The sequence below is a fragment of the Clytia hemisphaerica genome, unplaced genomic scaffold (assembly GCF_902728285.1).
Source record: "Clytia hemisphaerica strain Z4C2 unplaced genomic scaffold, Clytia hemisphaerica genome assembly, whole genome shotgun sequence".
In the NCBI taxonomy this organism is placed as follows: Eukaryota; Metazoa; Cnidaria; class Hydrozoa; order Leptothecata; family Clytiidae; genus Clytia; species Clytia hemisphaerica.
This window is the reverse complement of record NW_027104057.1, coordinates 1862338-1883561: the sequence shown is the minus strand read 5'-3', so window position 1 is coordinate 1883561 and position 21224 is coordinate 1862338. Positions and strand designations below refer to the sequence as shown.

The following is a 21224-nucleotide window of genomic DNA, read 5'->3' as shown; positions in this document are numbered from 1 at the left end:
AACCCGACTATAGTACAAGAAAAAAATCGGTTTGTTGTTTACAATATCCCTGGCAACTTTCCAAAATTCGCTCAACCTCTCACCCGAGTATTGATTGGTTCATCAGTTTCAATTTCGACCAGTCAAATGAAAGAATGAGTTTTGACCAATCAAATCGATTTGATTGTTAAAGGGACTTTGGATTGTTGTAGCTAGTACGGTACCACGGTAAAAACGAAAGTGAAAGTAAGTATTGAAGATGGCGGAAACAAAAACGAAAAAAATCATTGTGTTTCTCCACTACCTTATGCATGCCTTATACTGCTTCTTTGTTGTTTGTCTTTTGACAGATTGACGTTATTTTGCATGATTCGTAAACCCATCAAGGTAACACTTCTTACTTTCAGCTCTTAAGTACTTGATTTTTTCATCATCTAGTTCGTTCCCCACCTCTCTTACTTAAGTTAAAGGAGGATTGTGATGATAGCAGCATTTTTTGTGCTAGTCAGAAAATCTTCCGTATACTATCTTTGCTTTCTGATTTGAATGATGGCGCTGCGATACTTTTCCCCCCATCAGAATTATTAAAGGCGAAAAGTAGTTGAGCTCCAGCTCCTGGACTAGCATTCATTGTGCTACCGTGAGAGGTCCTAAAGCCGACGGCCCAGCCTAAATAAAGCCGATGGGGTCTTTCAAAGATACAAACTAAAATAAAAACAAACCTTTTGCTGTGACGCAACGAAGATACCAAAGTGTCATCTAAACTGAGAGATTTGATACATTGAACCAATTGAACCAAATACAGTCAGGCACATCCTGGCAAATGAACGGGGTGAGCATTTGCATGGGGTATTCGTCACCCAGTGTAAATGAGACAGGACGTCTCAGGCTAAAAGCGTGAAAATGAATAAAAATGAACTTCAAACTGAAAAAGGGAAAAAAGGAAGAAAACTGGGAACTTTATTTTTTCATTCAAAGTTTCTTCAATCTTCAAAGACAAAATTGACCCATGGAAAAAAAATTTAATCTATGCAGTTCTTTGAAATGAAGCAAAATATTTCCAACCCGGTTCAATTAAAATGGGTATTCGGCGCTATTACGTCACTTTCGTTTTCGACCCCGTTCATTTGCCAATGGTCGCAAGTGAAAAATACCCCGTTCATTTGCCAGGATGTTCCTGACTGAAATAACAATGATTGCTTCTTATAACAAAACATATTTTTTTATTGCAATATGCACAACGTCATAAATGACAACAGTAGTAACAGCATCATAAAAAGTAACGAGATGTTTTGATTTTCCAAAGCACACGAAAATATAAAAGAGGTCTGTGTACGAGCGTGCTCATTTTGCCTGGTTTCTATTACTTTACACTGGCACTTGGCTTGATTGCAGGGCCAGGACTTTGTGTAAGGATACATATAGACGACGTATATTACTTTATATTATATATTACATGATAAGAATACAAATAGACGACGTATATTACAATTATTATGTATTACATGACACCTTGCTCCTATTCTAGTAATGATAATATATGTCGTCAAAGAGTACACTTAAATGAAGAGCTATCCGATTGCTGGCCTTCCGTAAATAAACATCCGGACTTATAGGTGGTAAAGAGGGCGTTGATAGTTGCCGCCTCATTGATTCGATGTTTGTTATTCAAATTAGTACTACCGCATCCGCCCTTTTTTCAACTTCACGCCATTTTTACAATTTAGTCTGTTTGTTTCTTGATGGAAACCAGTCCAAGTTGTTTCGTATTTTTCCCGCACAAGTCACTTTTATTACAAAACTGTTATCGTTTTAAACATGAGCAACTGATCCAGAATGAAAGGTAATTATTTTTACAACTCGCACTTTTTAATTACATTAATTGACATCTTGACATTACAGCTATCTTGTTAGATGTTTTGTTTCGAGAGTTCTAGCAATAGTTTATCGTTCAACTTGGAGAGGGAATGTTTGTAAACATAGGATTTTTTTTCATAACAGTTATTTGGGGGGTCGGAATTAGGCTGGGCTGTCGGCTTTAGGACCTCTCACGGTATCATAAATAGCAAGAGCAAGGAAGGGGAGGATAGTTTAAAAATGGGGGTTTATACATATATAATGTAAATTTTTTTCAAGCACTGTTATGAAATTTGGTCTTCATGCAGTCATGAAAGGATGAGTTTTCTGTTACCGTAAGTTGGTCTAATATCGACATCCCTTGTCTAATAAACCTATCATCAATAAGCCTCCGCTCTGCCTCATGTCAAACTAAAATAATTTCGTGTTAACTAAACCAACAATGCTAGTTCCTTTCTTTTCTTAATAAATTACCGTCAACTACTAAAAAATACACGATTTCTCTTTCGCACCAAGTAGGCTTTTAAATCGAAATACGAAAAAAATCCGTAGTGGAACATACGCTCGCCTGTCTGTGCAGTCTAAGAGGAACAAAGAAGTATGATTGATAAACTTGGTGGAGTTCAAAACAAATTTGTTGTCAAAGAGATTTAACAGTAAGTGAAAATACAGACCAGATATCAAGTCCCAAGTTACAGCAGTTGACGGTAAGCCACAGAAGAAATATCTTTAGATTTTTTAGATTTTTTAATTATTTTATCAACTTTTATACATATACAAAATAAATTAGTTTTTATTATTATTTATTATGAAACTAGACCACTTTTAATGTTTTCATTTTATTATTTACCTATGTTACATTGGCGAGAATAACTTTATAATAAGTTTATGCTAATTAAAGAATAGAAATAGAAATAGACAGTCTAAACTTTAACTACTATATCAGGCTTAGAAACTAAGCTAGTCTTACCTCTTTCGATTTCAAGCCAACATCTTAGCAATGGGGTGCTCGCCCATTGAAACAAATTTATATGAAGGGTGGGATTTTACAGCCGCCCATCGTGCTAGGCACTGAAAGGCCATGGGTGCCAAAAAGAAGGGCCGTTTGAAATGCGGCAACCTCATTCTAAGCAAAGAAAAACAGTTTCAACCTTTCTATAAATTTCAGCTGATAAAAAGGGTGTCTGAATTAGAGGAGGGGTGTCGACATTAGACCAAGTTACGGTAGATTAGAGTAAAGTCTGAGTCAACAAGAAGTTTTTCTTTCTCTCTCTAAAGATGTTTCACATTATATTTGTTACAGCTATTTTTGTCTGAAATCCTTGGGGGATACCGTGAAGTACCGGGGGGCCACTGGATTTCGAAAAGACGGTATGTGCAGCGCAAAATCTGCTTTTAAAAATCGTACGCTTACAGTGCAGTTCAATATGGCTGAAAAGGTACCCTGCATTTTCTCTTGATTTACCCAAGCCTTATAGTGCACTATATTTCTCAGCTGTACATCTGCATGAAAAAAGAAGCTTGAAATTTTCTGTTTCAAAGAAAAACTGAGAAAATTATTCTTGTCAGCTGTAATTATCAGACAATAGAAACTTTTTCAAACAAAGGAGAAGTAAAAACCTTTCTTTTTATCAATTATTTTGAATTTGTTTTAAGATTTGACCCTTGCAGTACAAAAGTTGCTTAGCACATCACTTACTCACTTACTGTTAAATGTTATTGACAACAAATTTGTTTTGATAACTCCACCAAGTTTATCAATCATACTTTCTGTCATAACATGTCACAATAACTTTCACTGATAGCTTGCCCTTTTTTACCTTTTTGTCTTTATTCAAAATGACCGGATGCCACCTAACCCCTATTGCCAGGCTGCATCATTAAAGCGGTTTGTGTAAACCGCAGGTTACAGGTCACATGTTACAGGTTACAGGTCAGTGATGACAGGTTGACAATGTCATTGCAGAGGAAAATGTTTGGAAAACACAAAGAATTATCAAAAACATAATTCTCAAGCAATTTCATCCATATAAACCATTTCAAACATCAAAATTTAACCATGTGCTTTTATCGATTTTTTGCAGTTTTTGCCGTGTATAACGCAGACCAGAAAATATTTGAAACCATATTATACGTATAACAGGTATATTACATATTGTAATGTTTGTAATGTTATATGATTGTTACATATAATATTAAAACACATCGCTCTAAAACTACCTTCTCAGAAAACTCACGAGCTTCTGATTGGTGTAATTTTATATTCAGCCATATTGTTATCATCACATTCGGTATGCTAAATATTTTTGGTTTTTTTCTCTTGTAAGACATGATATTTTGTGATTCTGTCAATATTTTTGTCAAAAATTGTCATTAAGTCATTAAAATAACAGTTGAATGATTAATTAGTTTCATCCTTCTAAAACCACTCTCTTAGGGACCTTGCAAGCTTCTGTTTGGTGCCATTTTTTATCCATTCACACCATCCACATTACATTTTGCATGATAAATATTTTTCGTGCTTTTGTCTTGTTAGGCATCACATTTTATGATTTTGTCATTATTTTTGTAAGTAAGTGTCACTTAACCTGAGATCAGATTGTGAATGTTTTCTGCACACCACGCTGAAGCTCTAAAGGGATGTGTGAAAACAAACAATCTGACGAATATGCAATCTCGAAATCGTAAGGACCGCGTTCGTCTAAAAGGACTGGGAATGACAACAAAGTTGCGCGATTGTGTTTATGAATAGGACGCCTTATTAGTTTTTATTTTTTCGGCGCACAACAAGATTCTTGTTGTAGAATTTTCCGCGGGAGGACTAATTTCCTCAGATGTATAATTTTCAAGTGCCTTTAGAGGTTTACCGTGCGCGTACAGGCGCGTAAGAAAATTATGAACATCTGTTATCAGGTTAGTGTCACTAGGTTGTTATTCTATTCAATTGTCATTTTATAATATCTAAATAACATGTATTACTTTTTTGTAATTTAATGCGTTATGTATTGATGTTATGTTATGTATATGTTATGATCTTATTATCTTTTTTCCGGTCTGCACTTTGTTGACCTGTAACCTGTGACCTGTAACCTGTGACCTGTAACCTGCAACCTGTAACCTGCGGTATACACAAACCGTCATTAAAGACGTGCAATAGCGCACGCACACCTCCGCACACATCTAAAATCCCCAAGGAGTGCGATCAATTACACCCCATAAATTTAGATTCCACTACTAAAAGTTGTACATAGCACTCCTTATCACACGTCTAAATAACAAAAATTAAGGTTTTAGGAGTGTGATTGACCACACACCCAGAGTTTTCAAATGATAAAGCCTGTATTGCCTGATATGATGAGATTAACAAATAATGAGTGTGTAACTTGCCGCAGGAGTGACGTCAAACGCTCCATCGTTTTGCCACTAATTTGGTCTTCTTCGTCTCAGACATTTGCGTGTGTTCCACTACAGATTTTTTTATATTTCGATTTAAAAGCCTACTCAGTGCGAAAGAGAAATCGTGTATTTTTTAATACGCCGTTCATTAACTCAAATCAAATGACTTTGGAGGTTCGGTGAAATGGTCGCCAAATTGCCGTCCCATGTTTTGTCAGATAGTCCCAAGTTAGAGCAGTCAACGGTAGCTAAGATATCTATGCTTGAATCTAGTTCAACTACTTAAAACTATTGAATGACACTATTGAATGTCCCCGCCCTTCTACTGCCTTTAGAGAAATTGACTTATTGATAACTTATCGCTAAGTTATCTAACATGGAAGAAAAGAAGGTTTCCAGTCAACCTAGCCAATTTAGCCAACCACAATTTCTCCTTCTTCTAGTACTAGAAGCTGTATGTGTAGTGCATTGGCTGGTTGGCTATCTGATTGTCAAGATTGTTGTTTGGTACCGTAATTTGGTCTAATTGTCGACATCCCTCAGCCTCATCTAATTCCGACACCCTTTTTATCAGCTGAAATTGATAGAAAGGTCAATAAACTATTATTAACTATTTCTTTGCTTAAAAACGGTCAGAGAGGAATAATCCTTTTTCAATCAGTGATCCAAACTTTCATATTATTCTTGTCTCTAAAGAAGGGTGTCGGAATTAGACGAGGGATGTCAATATTAGACCAACTTACGGTAATTGGAATTTGGGTTATTTGACTAGTTCTTTTAATTTCTATTCAATTATCACATACCTTATTACACAAATATTACTAGTCATTCTATTAACACAAATCGAAAAATTTTGTATTAATAAAAACCCCCTTAATTAAAACCAGCCATGAAAAAGCAATGAAATTTGTCTTAATTTTTGGGGTGTTAATTCCAAGGCCGTTGAATACTTGCCTAGTAATATTCGTGTAATAAGGTAATACATAAGTACATTTTTGTGATTTATTTAGTATTTTTTTTATTTTGTGACTATTTGGCTACTAGCTGAGAGGCTCGGCCTACACTGTCTATAAAAAAAATTTCAACGTGTGTACTGGACTTAACGCAGAAAGACAGTAGTCAGGTAGTAGGCCGAGTATTAATGAAGATACAGGATCCTGGCGCAGAATCCTATTATTGGCTGAAAAAAAATTCTGTTGCCTGTTAACCAATTTTTACCTCTATATTTGATACTTTTTGAAGGTTTGATTGTTCGTCTCGACAATCATTCGATTTGATAAATCTGATGGCGGACCATGACTTTGATGCTATATTAACCAGCTCTCCTAAGAGGAAAGTAATTCGACAGCAGTGGCTCGTCGGGTAGTGAATTGAGATAGGAAGCACAACGCGGGTTCTATTGTTACGCAAGTCTCCTTTCATGCATATTTCGAACAAGAGGATCATCACGGCATGGAAGACTGGGAAGTTACATTAATCGATCAAGCCCCAGATCAATCAGGTCCCTTCTTTCATTTGAATATGATTCTTGAAGTTTAAGCTCAATATCAATAAGTTTTTGGTCAATCTTCTAAGTTGGTCTTCGTTTCTTGAGCTTTAGGCTGTTTTGATTGGAAGCGCGCAAATCTGATTGGTTAACAACAGCTTTTTTGGCACAAAATCCAAACCAAATGTAAACAAATTCAAACTGGGTCATAACCATACTCTCACTGAGTAGCTTCTGGTGAGATTTTTTATTATTTAGTGTAAGTTTTGGTATGGATCTCCAGACTAATTGGCTACGGACTTGGCTAGTTGGCTGGGTGGCTAGTTGGCTGCGTGTGGTTAGGTTGAGTAGATTGGCTGAAGTTGGCTAGTTGACTTTAGCGTGGTTAGTTGGATGCTGACTTCCTCGTCGGGTGAAAGTAGATTTTTTGTTATTCAATCCATACAGGTCAGGATCAGTTAGGGTCAGGGTTAGAGCTCGAGAGTCAAAATAGGGTTGGGAGTAGCATTGGTAGAAAAATAAAAGGGCTTAAAGCCCTGGTAAGTGCACTCCTAGAGTAAGGCCCAACCCTGGTGTGTTAATATATATAAGTCTGTAAAACACACATTATGATAAATAGATTGTGAATTTGTAAATCTGCCGTGATTTCCGTGGTCTATAGTGCAGTGGTAGCGTACGGAGTTTCCGAACTATGTTTACTTGGATTCATGTATGGGTTCAAATCTCACCCGGAACTCAACTTTGACAGATTTCAAAATATCAAAGTTGAACTCTAAAAATGACTTAGAAACGTCCAAAAGGTTAAGAAACTCTAGAAAACTCCAGATCAAAGATAGAAAAATACAAGATCTACTCTCACCCGTACGTAGTTGGTTGGTGATGTTGGTGTGTTATTATTTCTAATCCTACATATTTTTTCTTAGCTTTGTTATTTTTCTTTGCGTCTTTCTCTCCCTATATATTGTCAGGCAGCATATTGATAATATATTGCTGAATGTCGGCAATATATTGAAAGGGTGTCCGCAACAAATTGTCAGCTCGAATTGCAATATTCCGATAATATAGGGGGATTGTTTACAAAATGAAAATCTTTTTTTATAATAGGGCACCTGTTGTTTATTCCGTACATTACGGTCCGAAAACTATATTATCGAATATTGCTCACCAATATATTGTGTAGTCCAAATACTTTTTATTTTAGCAATAAATTAAGATGAACCAAGAAATTTTTAATGCAATGTTTGGGACACCTTTGAAGAAGATTCAATACCCAAAAGAAAAAGAGAGAAACTTTCCTTTGTACACACACGAAATTCATACCAAAACAGAAAAATATGTTCAAGAATTAATACGAAAAAGAGGACTTGATCGTCTTCCTAGGACACAAAACGAAACGAAATCAAAGCAATCTAAATCTGGTGATCATATGCAAAAGATATTGCCAGGTGGTCACCATAATAATCCAAATATAAATTCAAAACAACCACCATCTAATAGAAAAGACATTTCGATTGAACGTATACCCAATGCCACACAATCGATGCAATCACAAATAAAAGATAAAGAATTAAGAGCTGTAAATTCAAGCTCCATTGATATAATCTCATCACAAAATTTGCTTAAGCCAAAACCAACAACAACAGAACTAGATGTGCCACAAAGAACAATCACAAAGAAACATAAATGGCCTACAAAAGTAAACAATGTTCAAGAGCAACCTTATCCATAGTTAAACCATCCAAACACTATCCTCCGCAATCCGGGGTTAGATCATCCAGAGAACATCCATCAAAACCAAGGTTTAAATCATCTCAAAAACAATAACCCAGTGATGGATCATCATTCAGCTACCAAAAACAAGTCTGAGAATACTTCAAATACTGACAATATTAATCTAAAATCATCACCGAAGATCCATCCTAGTAATGCGTTGATCGAAGGGATATTCAACAAAATCAAGGTTTCAGAAGTTTCAGGTTGTGCAACCAAACCTTTAAATGAAACCAAGGATTTCAGTACTAGAAGTAATAAGGAAGAAGTTCGCGATAACAAAATCTTAAATACAGAATATAAACCGACTAGAATTGAATCATCTTCTTACCGGAATAAAGAAGAGTCTACTGGATTAAGTACTGATGAAGGCAGTAACAAGGTCAATATCAATCATAAACTGCATAATGATTCAAGATTACCACAAAATATTGATGAATCGTTGGACATTTTACAGATGCTGAAAAATAGAAAATCTTTTGAAAAGGTATGTATACAATAGTTAAGGTTCTGATGTTCACTGGAAGTTTTCATCCTTTTTACAAACGATTTTTGTTAAAACCTTATTTCAAAATCTCGAGCTCAAAATATTTGCTTTTTTTGTGGATTTTATAAGGGTCAGAGAAATCATCGTATTATTGTTATATTATGTTAATTACTTACTAGATACCTTAATAAATACTATGGTATTAATCATATATTGTTCCATGAAAAGTTCCACTTGAAGCCTTCCCCTACCATTCGGGTAGAGAGAGAAATGACTACAGCTTCGAACTTTTATCATGTTTAGATAAAGAATACACTTTTCTCAAACCCCTCGAATCAAAGCAAATTCAAATCACATAATCGTCCTTTACAGCAGCAGGTTAGTGGTTACCATATTAATCGTATGATGAAATTTTTCCCAAGTTTAATTCGTTTTATTTTTTTGAAAGAAAAAATGTGTTATTTTGTTTTCTATACTCCTTTTCATTCTTTTTTATGATCTAATGATGCGAAGTTCGAAAAAAGGCAATTAATATTTTTATAAAACCTTTGAAAAAAGACAAAACGAATCCTTGACAAGTTCTGTTAATTACCCCCTTAATGATCCCTGATTTCATTGTCATTGACATTTTTCTCCAGGAATCAACTTTACATCCATTCAGTTCAGATAGGCCCGATAACGTTAATGGTCCAGCTAATTCATTACAACATCAACGACCAGTAAGATATCTTCTTCGTTTCAAAATGAAACTCTCCTTAAAAAGGCTCCTTAACTCTATAGCTTTAACAACTATTTTGGATGTCTGTATAAGTTAGGTGTTAATGGCGAGTTTCCCACAGTGCAGTAGCATAGACAGGAGTGAAGAACGATCTGCGTAGGAGAGCAGATTCATGGTATAAAACATAATTGCTGTGTCTTTTAAATATGCTTTCCTAAGCAAATGTTCCTTCACCCCTGTCTACGCTTCTGCCAGCTTCTGCAGTGTTTACAGTAACTTGTTTTAGGTATCGGACTTTCATTATTTTACTGATTTACTTTTTAATCATTTCTTTACTTTGTTTTATTTTTAGCTAAAGATAAGACGAGGTAATTACAATTACTCACTATTATTTTTATTTGAGTTTCCTTAACTCGAACACGCACGTAATCTCATAACAAATCAACCATTCTGCGAACATCACGAAACATTCGAGAACGAAAGTGGAATTCATCCTAAATCTGGTTATAAAAGATTAAAACTACTCGCCAACCTAGAGCAGGTCTTCTTACCGAGCCATGAGTTAGAATACCTGACATGCATAGTTATAGTTTTCAGCCCAGCTGGCACACAACGTTGTTTTAACGTTCAAACAACGTTATTTGGATGTTATGAATGTCACATGGACGTTGAAACAACGTTGTGTACCAGCTGGGCAGGATTTGTACGAAGATTAACACGATATTCATGTAAACGACATGGAAAATATCAAATAGATAAACTCTATGTTAATATGTGCAATTTTCCATCAATGAGGGTTGATTTACTTGATATTTTTTCGTGAAAATCATACCAGATTAAAGAAATAATTATTCAAAATGTGTATCGAGGAGTTAAAAAAGTTTCCATTTTATGGATGCTATAAAATCTGTCAAAGTTCTCCTTAAGTCTGTTATCTAATTCACAACTCAGTCTAACGAACGATCTTTTTGTCAGGTTTGACTCTTGCAGAACAGGAAGAAGAGAGAGAACGGAAAAATGCCAGGAAGAATTATTACAGAAATCAAAAGATCATTGACAGACAGAGGGAAGAAGAAAAAAGACGCTTGGATAAACGCATACCCTGCTCTTTCTACCAAAAGCTTGGTCGCTGCAATAATGTGAGTGAAGTTTATCGAGAATTATTACATGAATTTCTAAATATTGGTCGATTGGTTAGGATCACGAAAAGCGAACGTAATAGACAATTTCACAATCGAAATAGATCATGGGTAATCAGGACTGATTGCGCATCCATAACGGCTTTCTGTTGGCTAGACGCAAAAATCTTCAAAATTTTTTTAAAACTTTAGACCAATATAGTAAGTCGTCATTAATGCACAGTGGTCCTGATTTACATTACGCTTTCCGGCTGTGAAATGGCCTAAGGTCGTTAAATTTGGTGAGTTTAGTACGGAGGGAGAGTCTCAAGGCTACCCTCATCTCTATTACTCACATCTCGAACGACTACCAATTCCTTTCTCTTTGAGCTAATGTATGGAGGCCAACGGTCCCGCCTGTATTAGGAGCCTTGTTATGAATTTATATTTCGCGAATCTGGAGTGGCCCATATATAACTATATTCTTCGGGAATTAACTTTCGCAAATGGCGACCTTTGGCATTTCTCGCGGAACTTAATATTCGCGATTTCGCCGACAAATCGCAAACTTTTGCCCTTTTTCGAAAGTTTCTGACAAGTAAGAAATTATTCGAGAAATTCGCTGAAGTTTTTCCTCGCGAAAAGTACATTTTTTTGCCATTTTATCCCCAATTTTCAGTTTTTCTGCATTTGTATCTTATCGCTTTTTTGCCTCAAAAATTGGATAACATTCTAAAACTGAAAAAAAGTTAAATTCGCAAATTTTTGCGATTTTGTAACCTCGCGAAAGTTTCTGCCCGCGAAAAGTTCTGCTCTTAAGGGCTCTGACCATAGTTGGAAAAATGATTTCAGTATTTGAACATAAAAGTTATGTTTTACGTTCTTTAAAGGGACCCCTCGCTTAAAAATGATAACAAGACACTCACTTCATATTCATATGAAAAGCAACTTCCCAAAGTATTAGCACGCAAAACTCTTTTTTCGATCCATAATTAGAAATCATAAATTTTGATGTTCACTCAACTTTCAGAAGTTTCAAATGGCTTCTGAAGGCCTTCGAATTTTCTTGCGCTCTTGTCGCACCAAGTTGTCGATACAAATGCACCGGAAAATTACAGTACGAGGTGTAGAGGCCGGCTCTGGTTCGAACAGTCTAGAATCCGCGCTCTTCTCCTAAGAAAAACCCGTTGCTTGGAGTCGAGTTGCGGGTTTATGGAGAATCGGTATCGGCTTCAGAACTCCCAATGAGCCCCGGTTGTGTTGGTTTCAGTCAGACGGAGACGCCATACTGTTTTCAGAGGAATTTTTCGATATCTCTGCAGGAACTAGCAGTAAGTTTGATGTCCTTTGAATATGCTGTTAGGGGTTTTTGGACCAATATAGTTTGATTTCCTAAAGATCACAAACAAGCGAGGGGTCCCTTTAACACTTTTAACAAAGAATTGCCTTTTATATAATATGTTGCATCACCTTCTTTTATAAAAAGTGTTAAGTTTTAATGGGTAATTAACCTTTATGTTTCGAAGTTTTTTCAAACTGTCCGCAAAGAATTGAACTGTTTTAAATTCTTCGGAAAGATTTTCTAAATTAATGTATTAAAAGTTATGGCTGTTTTTCTATGAAAAATTGGGATGGAAAATTGGTCAAAAAGCACTATTTTCAAGATTTCGAAGCAAATAAGCTTTTAGAAAAATTTCCCCAAAAATTATTTTTAGTTTGATAAAAGATACACCGTGTACCGCAAATTTTTTTTCAAAATGTTTTTTTTCTTCGCTGAAACTAAGCTCTTCAAAGTTGAAATACTCTTCTTCGCGAAACTCTTCATTTTCTTCTTCATCAAATTTTTTCATTGCGATTCTTAAATTTTCAGACTCGAGGATAATTGGCCTACTGTAATAGAAAATGTATAACATGCCACAGTTATGTGGGCTACATCAAGTAGAAGTGGCAAATATAAAAAATTCACTATGGTCAGAGCCCTTAAAAGTAGTACCTACAATTCGAACGCTACTTCTTATGTTAATCTGCACCACAAGTGATTTTGTGTTACAGGGAAAATATTCCATCACTTTCAAGGGTGAAGGTGTTATGTAGTGTTATCGAACAGCAACAACAATAAAGACTAGATTCATTCATTTTGACCATCACTCGAATCTCACGATAAGAAAATATTGTTGGTACTTAATTTCTGTTGAATTTCTAAAATTTTGCATATTTTGTTTTCTTTTTTGACAGGGCGATGCTTGCCGTTTTTCACACGACTTCGAAATCATTAAAACTGATGTCTGCAAATTTTATCTAACTGGGGCTTGTCTTAAAGGAAAGAATTGCATATATTATCACGGTAAAATCCTTTGTTTTTACTTCTTTCATAATAACAACAAGATAATCTTTTATGAAGCTAGCCAATTGAATATTGTGCAGTGCCGTAGCATCTGGGGGTCAAGGGGGGGGGGCTATCCCCCCCAATAATATTTTTCAAAAATGGTTATTTTGCAAAATGCCAAGTTTTTCTTTTTTAATTTGTCATAACTGTCTTTTAAGTGATGTTTTGAGTGCATTTTCAAGCAATCTAGAGCTCAAATTTTCAAAATTTCCCCCCTCGGGCAAAACCATGGTTGGCCCTCGCGGTGTCACTAAACTTTTTAGCCCCCCCCCCCTCCAATATGAAAATGCTTCCTACTGTTGTAAATGACTCAAAACTACAATGACGGAGCAGATTTTCAAAGCAAAGTTTCTTTATTGCTGAGAAAACTTCCACTCAAATGGGTTTGACGGAAACTATTGCCGAACTTTTTTTTTAATTTGTTTATGTTTTTTAGTACACGTTACAGCTTCATTGATGTCAATAAACACTTTTTAAATGGACTTTAGACACCTCTGTAGCATTTGTTCAAAAATATTTTGCGGATAAAGACATTAAAAAATACCCTTTGGACTTGGGAATATGATCTCCAGTAGCTGATACACAAATGCTTTCTGTCTTTTTAAAGGTGAATGGCCGTGCAAGTTCTTCCATTTGAAAGGCTTTTGCAAAGAAGGGGACAACTGCAAGTTTTCACATCAACCAATGACAGATCAAATGAAAAAACTCTTCGATGATCGAACCGAGGTAAAAAATTAGGAAGTTAACCATTCTGTTTGGTGAAGATCCTATTTTTTCAAGAACTTGGGATTTTTAAGAGTTGATTTGTGATAAAGCTTGTCCTAGTGTCCTTTTAGAAATTGACCAGGAGAGTACCCGCATGCAAAAAGTACCGCCGGTATGTGCCGCCTTTAACGGTCGGAAAACGTTCAAGTCTAATTTCAGTCCCTTTAAGGGTTATAAAAGGCGGAAAGATCCCGATTTTGCCGCTTAAAAAAGCTAACTTTTGAAATAATGTCCCGACATTCTCAAATTTTCATTTTTCCCTCGATTTTTGACACAAAGTTTTCAAATTTTCGAAATTTGGGCAGCACTTAGTCAATACCCGGAAAACGTAGCCTTTCGAATCATCACGTGGAATATAAATTTGATCGAGTTAAGGAAATTTTGGAAATTTAACGGAATTTTGAGTTATGGAGTAAGGTTTATAAGTTATTGTTAACTGAAGGGACTAGAAAACTTGTTTTAGTTAAGGAGACAATCGAGTTATAGAGGTTCGAGTTAAAGAGACTCTACTGTATTCCCCTCCGGGTTTTAGGGTAATCATCCCCCGATACAAAAGCTGGAACTGGAAGATTTCTCCCGAACAGCTTTTCTCCGAGGGCAGTTACCACCGATAAGAACCTAGAAAATTACATCCTCCTCGGCCCAAGGATGATTCATTCTGAAAGCTCGCAAGGTTCATAATAGCCGTAGCTTAAAGGTACAGTACTCGACTGCAGTACGCATGCTCGTCGTAGTCAAACACGCTCAATGACTAAATTCAAAAGAGAGTGGGGTATGGTAGAAAGATTGGCATTGTTACAGTTTAAGCAAGTAACAATTGATGATTGCTAATACTTTGGTCGTGTTACAAAAATACAGGTTGCCTAATATTTTATGAAAATGAGTTTAAAATTATGAAGAACCATTAGGGTTCTTTCTAGAGGAAACCGCAAAAGAGGCCATGTCTTCAACCAGCTCGGATATTCGGGGATTTTTTGAGGTCGGGTTTTCATAAACATAAAATTTGCAGCTTTTACAATTAACGAAAGCCTTCAGAAGTTTCTAACTGAATAAAATTATAAATATTTCCATTATTGACTTAACCCTATTCGGACTAGGGGGGGGGGCTCTTTCTGTTAAGAGGTCAAACTATTGGTAATAACTTCTGAAATAATAGAGCTTTTGCCGTGAAATTTTCTGTAAATTCCTAACTTTTATTTTGCTTCAAAATAAAAAAAAAATTTGACACTTAAATATTTTCACACCTTGAGCATGATGACATTTCTGACAGTAAGGTGTCACAAAAATTGACACTTTTCCAATACAAATTTATTTTTAATGTCAAATATATCGTTCAAACCGTAATTTATTGAATATTTAGGATAAAATAAGCATTTTAAACTCAGGCAACTTTTTTCTAAAGCCTTTGATAGAATACAATAGCTATTTATAAGAACAAGGAAATTTTCGATTTTTGCTCACTTTGGGCATGATGAGTGACGTCATCAAACAAATTTTTTTTGTCAAAAGTTACCTTACGTGACAAGGAACTTTTGTGCCAAATTTCATCCAAAAAGACCAACTAGATCAAAAGTTAAGGGGTGGTACAGGAAAAGCCCCCCCCCCCTAGTTCTGAACCGCCCCTAAAAGCCTGGGTTGAATAGGGTTAAGGCTTCTCAATTTTACATTGATTCCATGATAGATATTTTATATTGAGACCATGCAGATTCTGGGGAGAATATTCTAATTTCATTTTTGAAAAAAAAGATCGAGTGAAAATGAACTTAAGGCTGTCTTGATACTTACTGGTCGTTACAGCAGTATGTAATGACTGATCAAAATATGTGAAACGCCGTATTAAATATTATTTATCTTTTCTATCAGTTCGAGAAGTCACAGAAGCAAATGGTTGAATTTGATTCCAACATCAAATCATCTAATGAATTGCAATCAGACCAACCAGAGGAAGTGAGCTTTACCACCATAACTACTGCCATTACTTCACCCGCCGCCATCACTACACCTAATGCGGAAAACGAACAACCTTCAACTGAATCTACTGCTCCTGTGGTGAATCCTATTGATTTGTTACCCTCGCTATATTCTGATCTAAGCTAAGCTCAGAATGATTTTAAGAAATCTAGAACGTTAGCTATATTTTTGGACCATAAAGTGATTGGACCAAGAAATAATTACTAATTGGCAAATATTTTTTTACTAAAAGTTCAACTGTCTACCAAATTATTCTTTCCCGAACAGATTTGGAAATACTTTAGGCGTCCAAACTTTTGCGAGCAGAAACTTTTGCGAGGTCGAAAAATCGCGAAATCTACGACATTTACTTTCGCGAATTTGACAAAAAAGATGTTTTCGCGAGCATAAACTTTCGCGAATGAGGTATATTTTTAGTAGAAAGTTCAAGTTTTCGGTGCATAAACCAGTGTTTTGATCGTTCAAATGAAATCAAACCATAATTGATGGACTTTTGCGTAATATTTTATCCTTGTTATCATCAAAGAGGAAAATTTGAGTAAATTTTATTTTCAGATTTTTTTATAAAGACTTTCGCGAAAAGGTCTAAAATTCGCGAAAATCGCGAAAATTTCTGCTCACTAAAGTTTGTACGCCTAAAATAAATGGAAAAATATTCCTTTCTCAACACGTAGTTTAAACAAATTAGATGGCGACTATCTATTAAGGTTTAGGTAGTCTGAGCTCTTTTTCAACCCTTCGAGCATCTTCCTACTTTCGTTATATCTTGAGCATCTTCCTACTTTCGTTATTATCTTGAGCATCTTAAGGAGCCTAAACGCCCTATTTTTTCTCAGGTCTGAGTTATGCTGCACTTGAAATTTTGACCATTGATAGATATTGGCAAATGAATATACTTTCAGGCCAATCACCTGTTTCGTTGAAATGGTGAGATCAAAAGCTGTAAAAGTCTGTTATTCATAGTGATTTTCTAATTCTACGATAGTGAATGCTTTTCACGGATAGGGCCTCTTTCTTTCATCATCATCCTTCGATCTAGCTCCGAGAGGACCTAGGTCGGAAACAAACACAATAACCCTCTCGCCACTACTGTTCCGAGCTCTAGCTTTTCTCTTTCTTTACACGGAAGGATAAGACTTGAAAATTTGAAATTCTCCCCATACTCGTCCCTGAAAAGTGACATAACTTTGAAAATAAATACGAAATTTGGCCACATACTGAGTTTCAAAGGACCAATTAAGACACAAAACATTTTTCATCGCACACCTAGAAGACTTCGGTATATACCGGGTGCACCAAAAAAAAGTATACAGGTTTGTCGAGATATTGTGAGCTTCAGAATTTAAATTTTTTGTTCATTCTTTTTTTATTGTATTCATGATATGCACCATTGCAATGTCTTCCGTTCCACCCAATAGCTGATTGGTTGAAAGTGACGTATTGAATGATTTTACGTCACTTCCAACCAATGAGCTATTGGTTCCGTGAAGTAATGTCAGAAGACATTGCAGTGATGCATATCATGAATAGAGGATGCTCTAACTTGAATTTTGAGCTATTATATGTTAAATTTGAAAAAACAGTTCGAAAGTTATTTCCATAAAAACTAACTTTTTTTCCATGTAGAAATTTCAAAAAATCAAAACCTTTCAGCGTCTAATTCTAATATTTTGTTGCCTTCGGATGTAATTGTTCTTTACTTGAACTTTTAATTATTAAGTTCTTATAAACCATAAACAAATTTCCGCAATCCTAGTTTAAATTTAAATGTTTCCCTGGGTTTCCACGATATGCTAAATTTTCAAGATCTTTGATTTAAGATAATAAAGACTATAGAAAACAATGGTCATTAAAAATAGGGCGAATAAAGAACTAATTATTAGACTTTATATAATGGCCATCAAATTTCATGACTCACTTTTTACTATGCTGTGATAGAAGGGATTCTAAGACACAACGCAAACGTGAGAACTTATGTTTCCAAATTTTAACGCTAAAAGTGGCACCTTCAGTCATTTGACAGCGACTTTGGAATCATTGGAGTGACAATATTCTATTATCTTGCAGAAGGAAGGCAAACATTTTATTCATGAATTTTATCTGAATATTCTTCAGGTTTGGAATAATTTTTGGATCTTTGTTAGGTTTGATATTGTATTCTCGTTCTATTTTAGAGTCACTTATTCCTTCACAACTTTTGAAAAAGTTTTTATAGGTTAAATTTCTGCTAAGTTTTTCTAGAGATTTTAGAGTCGAAGATATAATTGTGGGGCAGAACATTCTTGATTTTACCGTCCTTTCAAAAGAGGAGCTGTCGACGAGGAACAATATTACCAAGAGAGATAGATTGCATTTTGTATTGATGAGCTGGTGAATTATCACGATCCGAACAAAGTAAGTCAGAGTTTTGTTTCTAATATTCATTCTTCATATTTGAATAACGCCCTTCGAGATGGTTTTAGTCGATGATTTTGAAAGCCCGAAGGAGCTGGATCCGAAACTTCTGGATGTGAAATGAAGCCACTTATTTCCCATCCAGAACACGTCACCCGTGAGTTTTTCAAACAAAACTTCTAAATGTAGGGCAATTTTAAGGCTTCACTTTTTCTTCGGGCTTCAAACTCAGTGGTTTTAGTCAAATATATTGTTACTCTGAGGCTAAATTTAAAAGTGTGTCAAGCAGTGTCAAGGGGAATCGAAGGTATCACGGAAGGGGCATCGAAATATTAATCCACGTGTCCGTCAATTTCTACAGTTTTTGAATAAAAAATGTGCAATTTATTTATTTGATGAGTTGTACCAATAGTATCTACAATCTTTGACTAAATATTGTGGCAAGAATTCCCTTCCCTCTAGTATCAATGTTGATGGGTAGAAAGGCTGCCACCATGCTCAGAGAAAGCTCACATCAATACTGATACACGCTTTTTTTATAAGAATAACTTCTTCAAGAATATCAGGTTGAGATTTCAAATAAATATAGGCCTATTGTTTAGAACAATGGAAAAATAAGAATAATGCTCACCTTCAGCCAAAAGTACACTGTCCTGTGCGGCTTAATTCAAAAGGGGCCTAAGTCCATTTTGGTCATTTTGAGAAAATTGCAATTAAAGTTTTTCCTTGATTCTGAAACCATTTTTGATGGTAAAGCTTTGAAGTAAATGTTTTCTGAAAGTTGTTTTTCCAGCGAAAAGGCATTCGTTTGGAAAGAATATATTTTTGTATGTAACAGGTGCAACTTAGTAAATCTTGCAGAGGGACTTAGGCCTTTTTTGAATTAAACATGAATTTTGAAAAATGTGTGAAAGTTAATTTCTGCCTTTTCAAATTCAAAACCTGCACATATGACACTCCAAAATAAAGCCACTTACACCTAGATTCAAGATAAAGGGAAAAGACAATCTCAGCAAAATAGAGAAAAACTCAATCAAACTTTTTAGGAAGTTTAGGATGCATGGACTTAGGCCCATATGCAATTCAATTGGACTTAGGCCTCTTCAAAACTTAACAAACTTATTTTGGTGGACTTAGGCCCTTAATTGTAAAAAGATGATGGACTTAGGCCTCTTTTGAATTAAACATCACTTTTATCAGAGCTTCAGTATGAAGTTTTGAACCTTTTTAACTTCAAAAACTACTTATTATGTACATCAAAAGAGAGCAAATGAACCAGAGATTGAGAAAAACTAAAGATCTCAAATTTCATAAAAATGGACTTAGGCCCCTTTTAAACTGGGGGGTACCTGGGACTTAGGCCCCTTTTGAATTAAGGTAGGATTTCATCATTAGAATTTCACATAAATCTTTTCATTAGAATGTCTTAAACCTGTTCTTTATTCTCTGAGAAAGTACCCGAGGCGGCCGCTTTATAATACGGCTTTCGTCACTTTTGCTCATTTTTGGCATTTTTATGTTGATTTTTTTTTTCCAGTCAAGGCTCGTTTATAGGACGGCCAACGGGGACGTGCCGCTGGAGTTTAAAAAGCGGACCCTGTCAGATATGAATTTTTGGCAAAATTTGGGACCCTGTCAGAACAAAAAATTGATTTTCTGTTTTCCACCCTGAATATTGTCCAAAATAATAAAAAATCGACCCTGTCAGATACACATCTTGAAAATTAGTAAATTTGGCAACAATGTGAATGAATAGGGCATTTTATGTTGAGGAAGCTGCTTAGTAGTCCGGCGGCGATCCAGGATCACCCTTACAATTAGTAAATATGGGTTTTTATTTTATTTTTCCATCATATGGTCCCTTGGGACCCCAAAACCAGCTTTTGCCAAGCTGGCAAAGCTGGGGAAAATTTTTTATGGGGGCTTGAAGGGGGTAGGGTCATTTTAGCCTGGGGGTCCTTAGAAAGTCGATTTTTGAAGTTCTTATTTAGCTAAAACTGATTGTGCCATCAGATAGAGCTTGAAGAGTAGATCTCCAAAATGGGGTCATTTGTCTCATTTAGTGGACTCACTCCCCCGGAATTGGCCGATACGTCTTCAAAAATGCAATATTTTGTGCTGACGTCAGCATTTTTGAGAACATTTTCAGCGAAAGATACCAGTTTTAACAGATGCGTCTCGAAGAGTACTATCGATTAGAGGGGTCATTTATAGGGTTTCCTAGGCTAGAACATGAGATATTTGAGTTTGAAATTTTGCTGACTCAGCGTTTTTCAACGTTTTTTGCCCTTTTCTGCTGAGTCAGCAAAATTCAAGCTACTCTTCAAGCTCTATCTGATGGCACAATTAGTTTTAGCTAAATGAGAACTTCAAAAATCGACTTTCTAAGGACCCCCAGGCTAAAATGACCCTACCCCCTTCAAGCCCCCATAAAAAAATTTCCCCAGCTTTGCCAGCTTGGCAAAAGCTGGTTTTGGGGTCCCAAGGGACCATATGATGGAAAAATAAAACAAAAACCCATATTTACTAATTGTAAGGGTGATGCAAAAAAGCCCTTTTCGCCGCCGGACTATAGGAAATTCCGTCCAGTCTCGAAAAGTCAATCAAAAGTTATGGTTAGTTCTTAATGTATCTTGAATATAAGATTAAGGAGATAATATTAAGTTGTTTATTATTTCCGTAACCTATATCCTGTGTCAATACTACTATACTACTACACTATTACTTCTACTATTATTACTATTACCCTACACTTTACCTGTATTTCCAGTATACCTGTAATCCAATATACCTATATTCCAGTATACCTGTATTCCAGTATACCTATATTCCAGTATACCTATATTCCAGTATACCTATATTCCAATATACCTGTATTCCACTATACCTGTATCCCA

General features: G+C 35.6%; 1 protein-coding gene across 1 annotated transcript; it reads left to right on the top strand.

The window, feature by feature from the left end:
- The first annotated feature begins 332 nt into the window (after positions 1–332).
- LOC136812338 (zinc finger CCCH domain-containing protein 8-like) lies at positions 333–16170 on the top strand. Its single transcript, XM_067068834.1, has 9 exons — positions 333–366; positions 7920–8975; positions 9279–9353; positions 9614–9694; positions 10046–10061; positions 10669–10832; positions 13047–13155; positions 13805–13923; positions 15826–16170. The coding sequence occupies exons 2-9, from the start codon at positions 8550–8552 to the stop codon at positions 16057–16059; spliced, it is 1224 nt and encodes a 407-aa protein (XP_066924935.1). The 5' UTR covers positions 333–366; positions 7920–8549; the 3' UTR covers positions 16060–16170.
- Positions 16171–21224: the final 5054 nt, after the last annotated feature.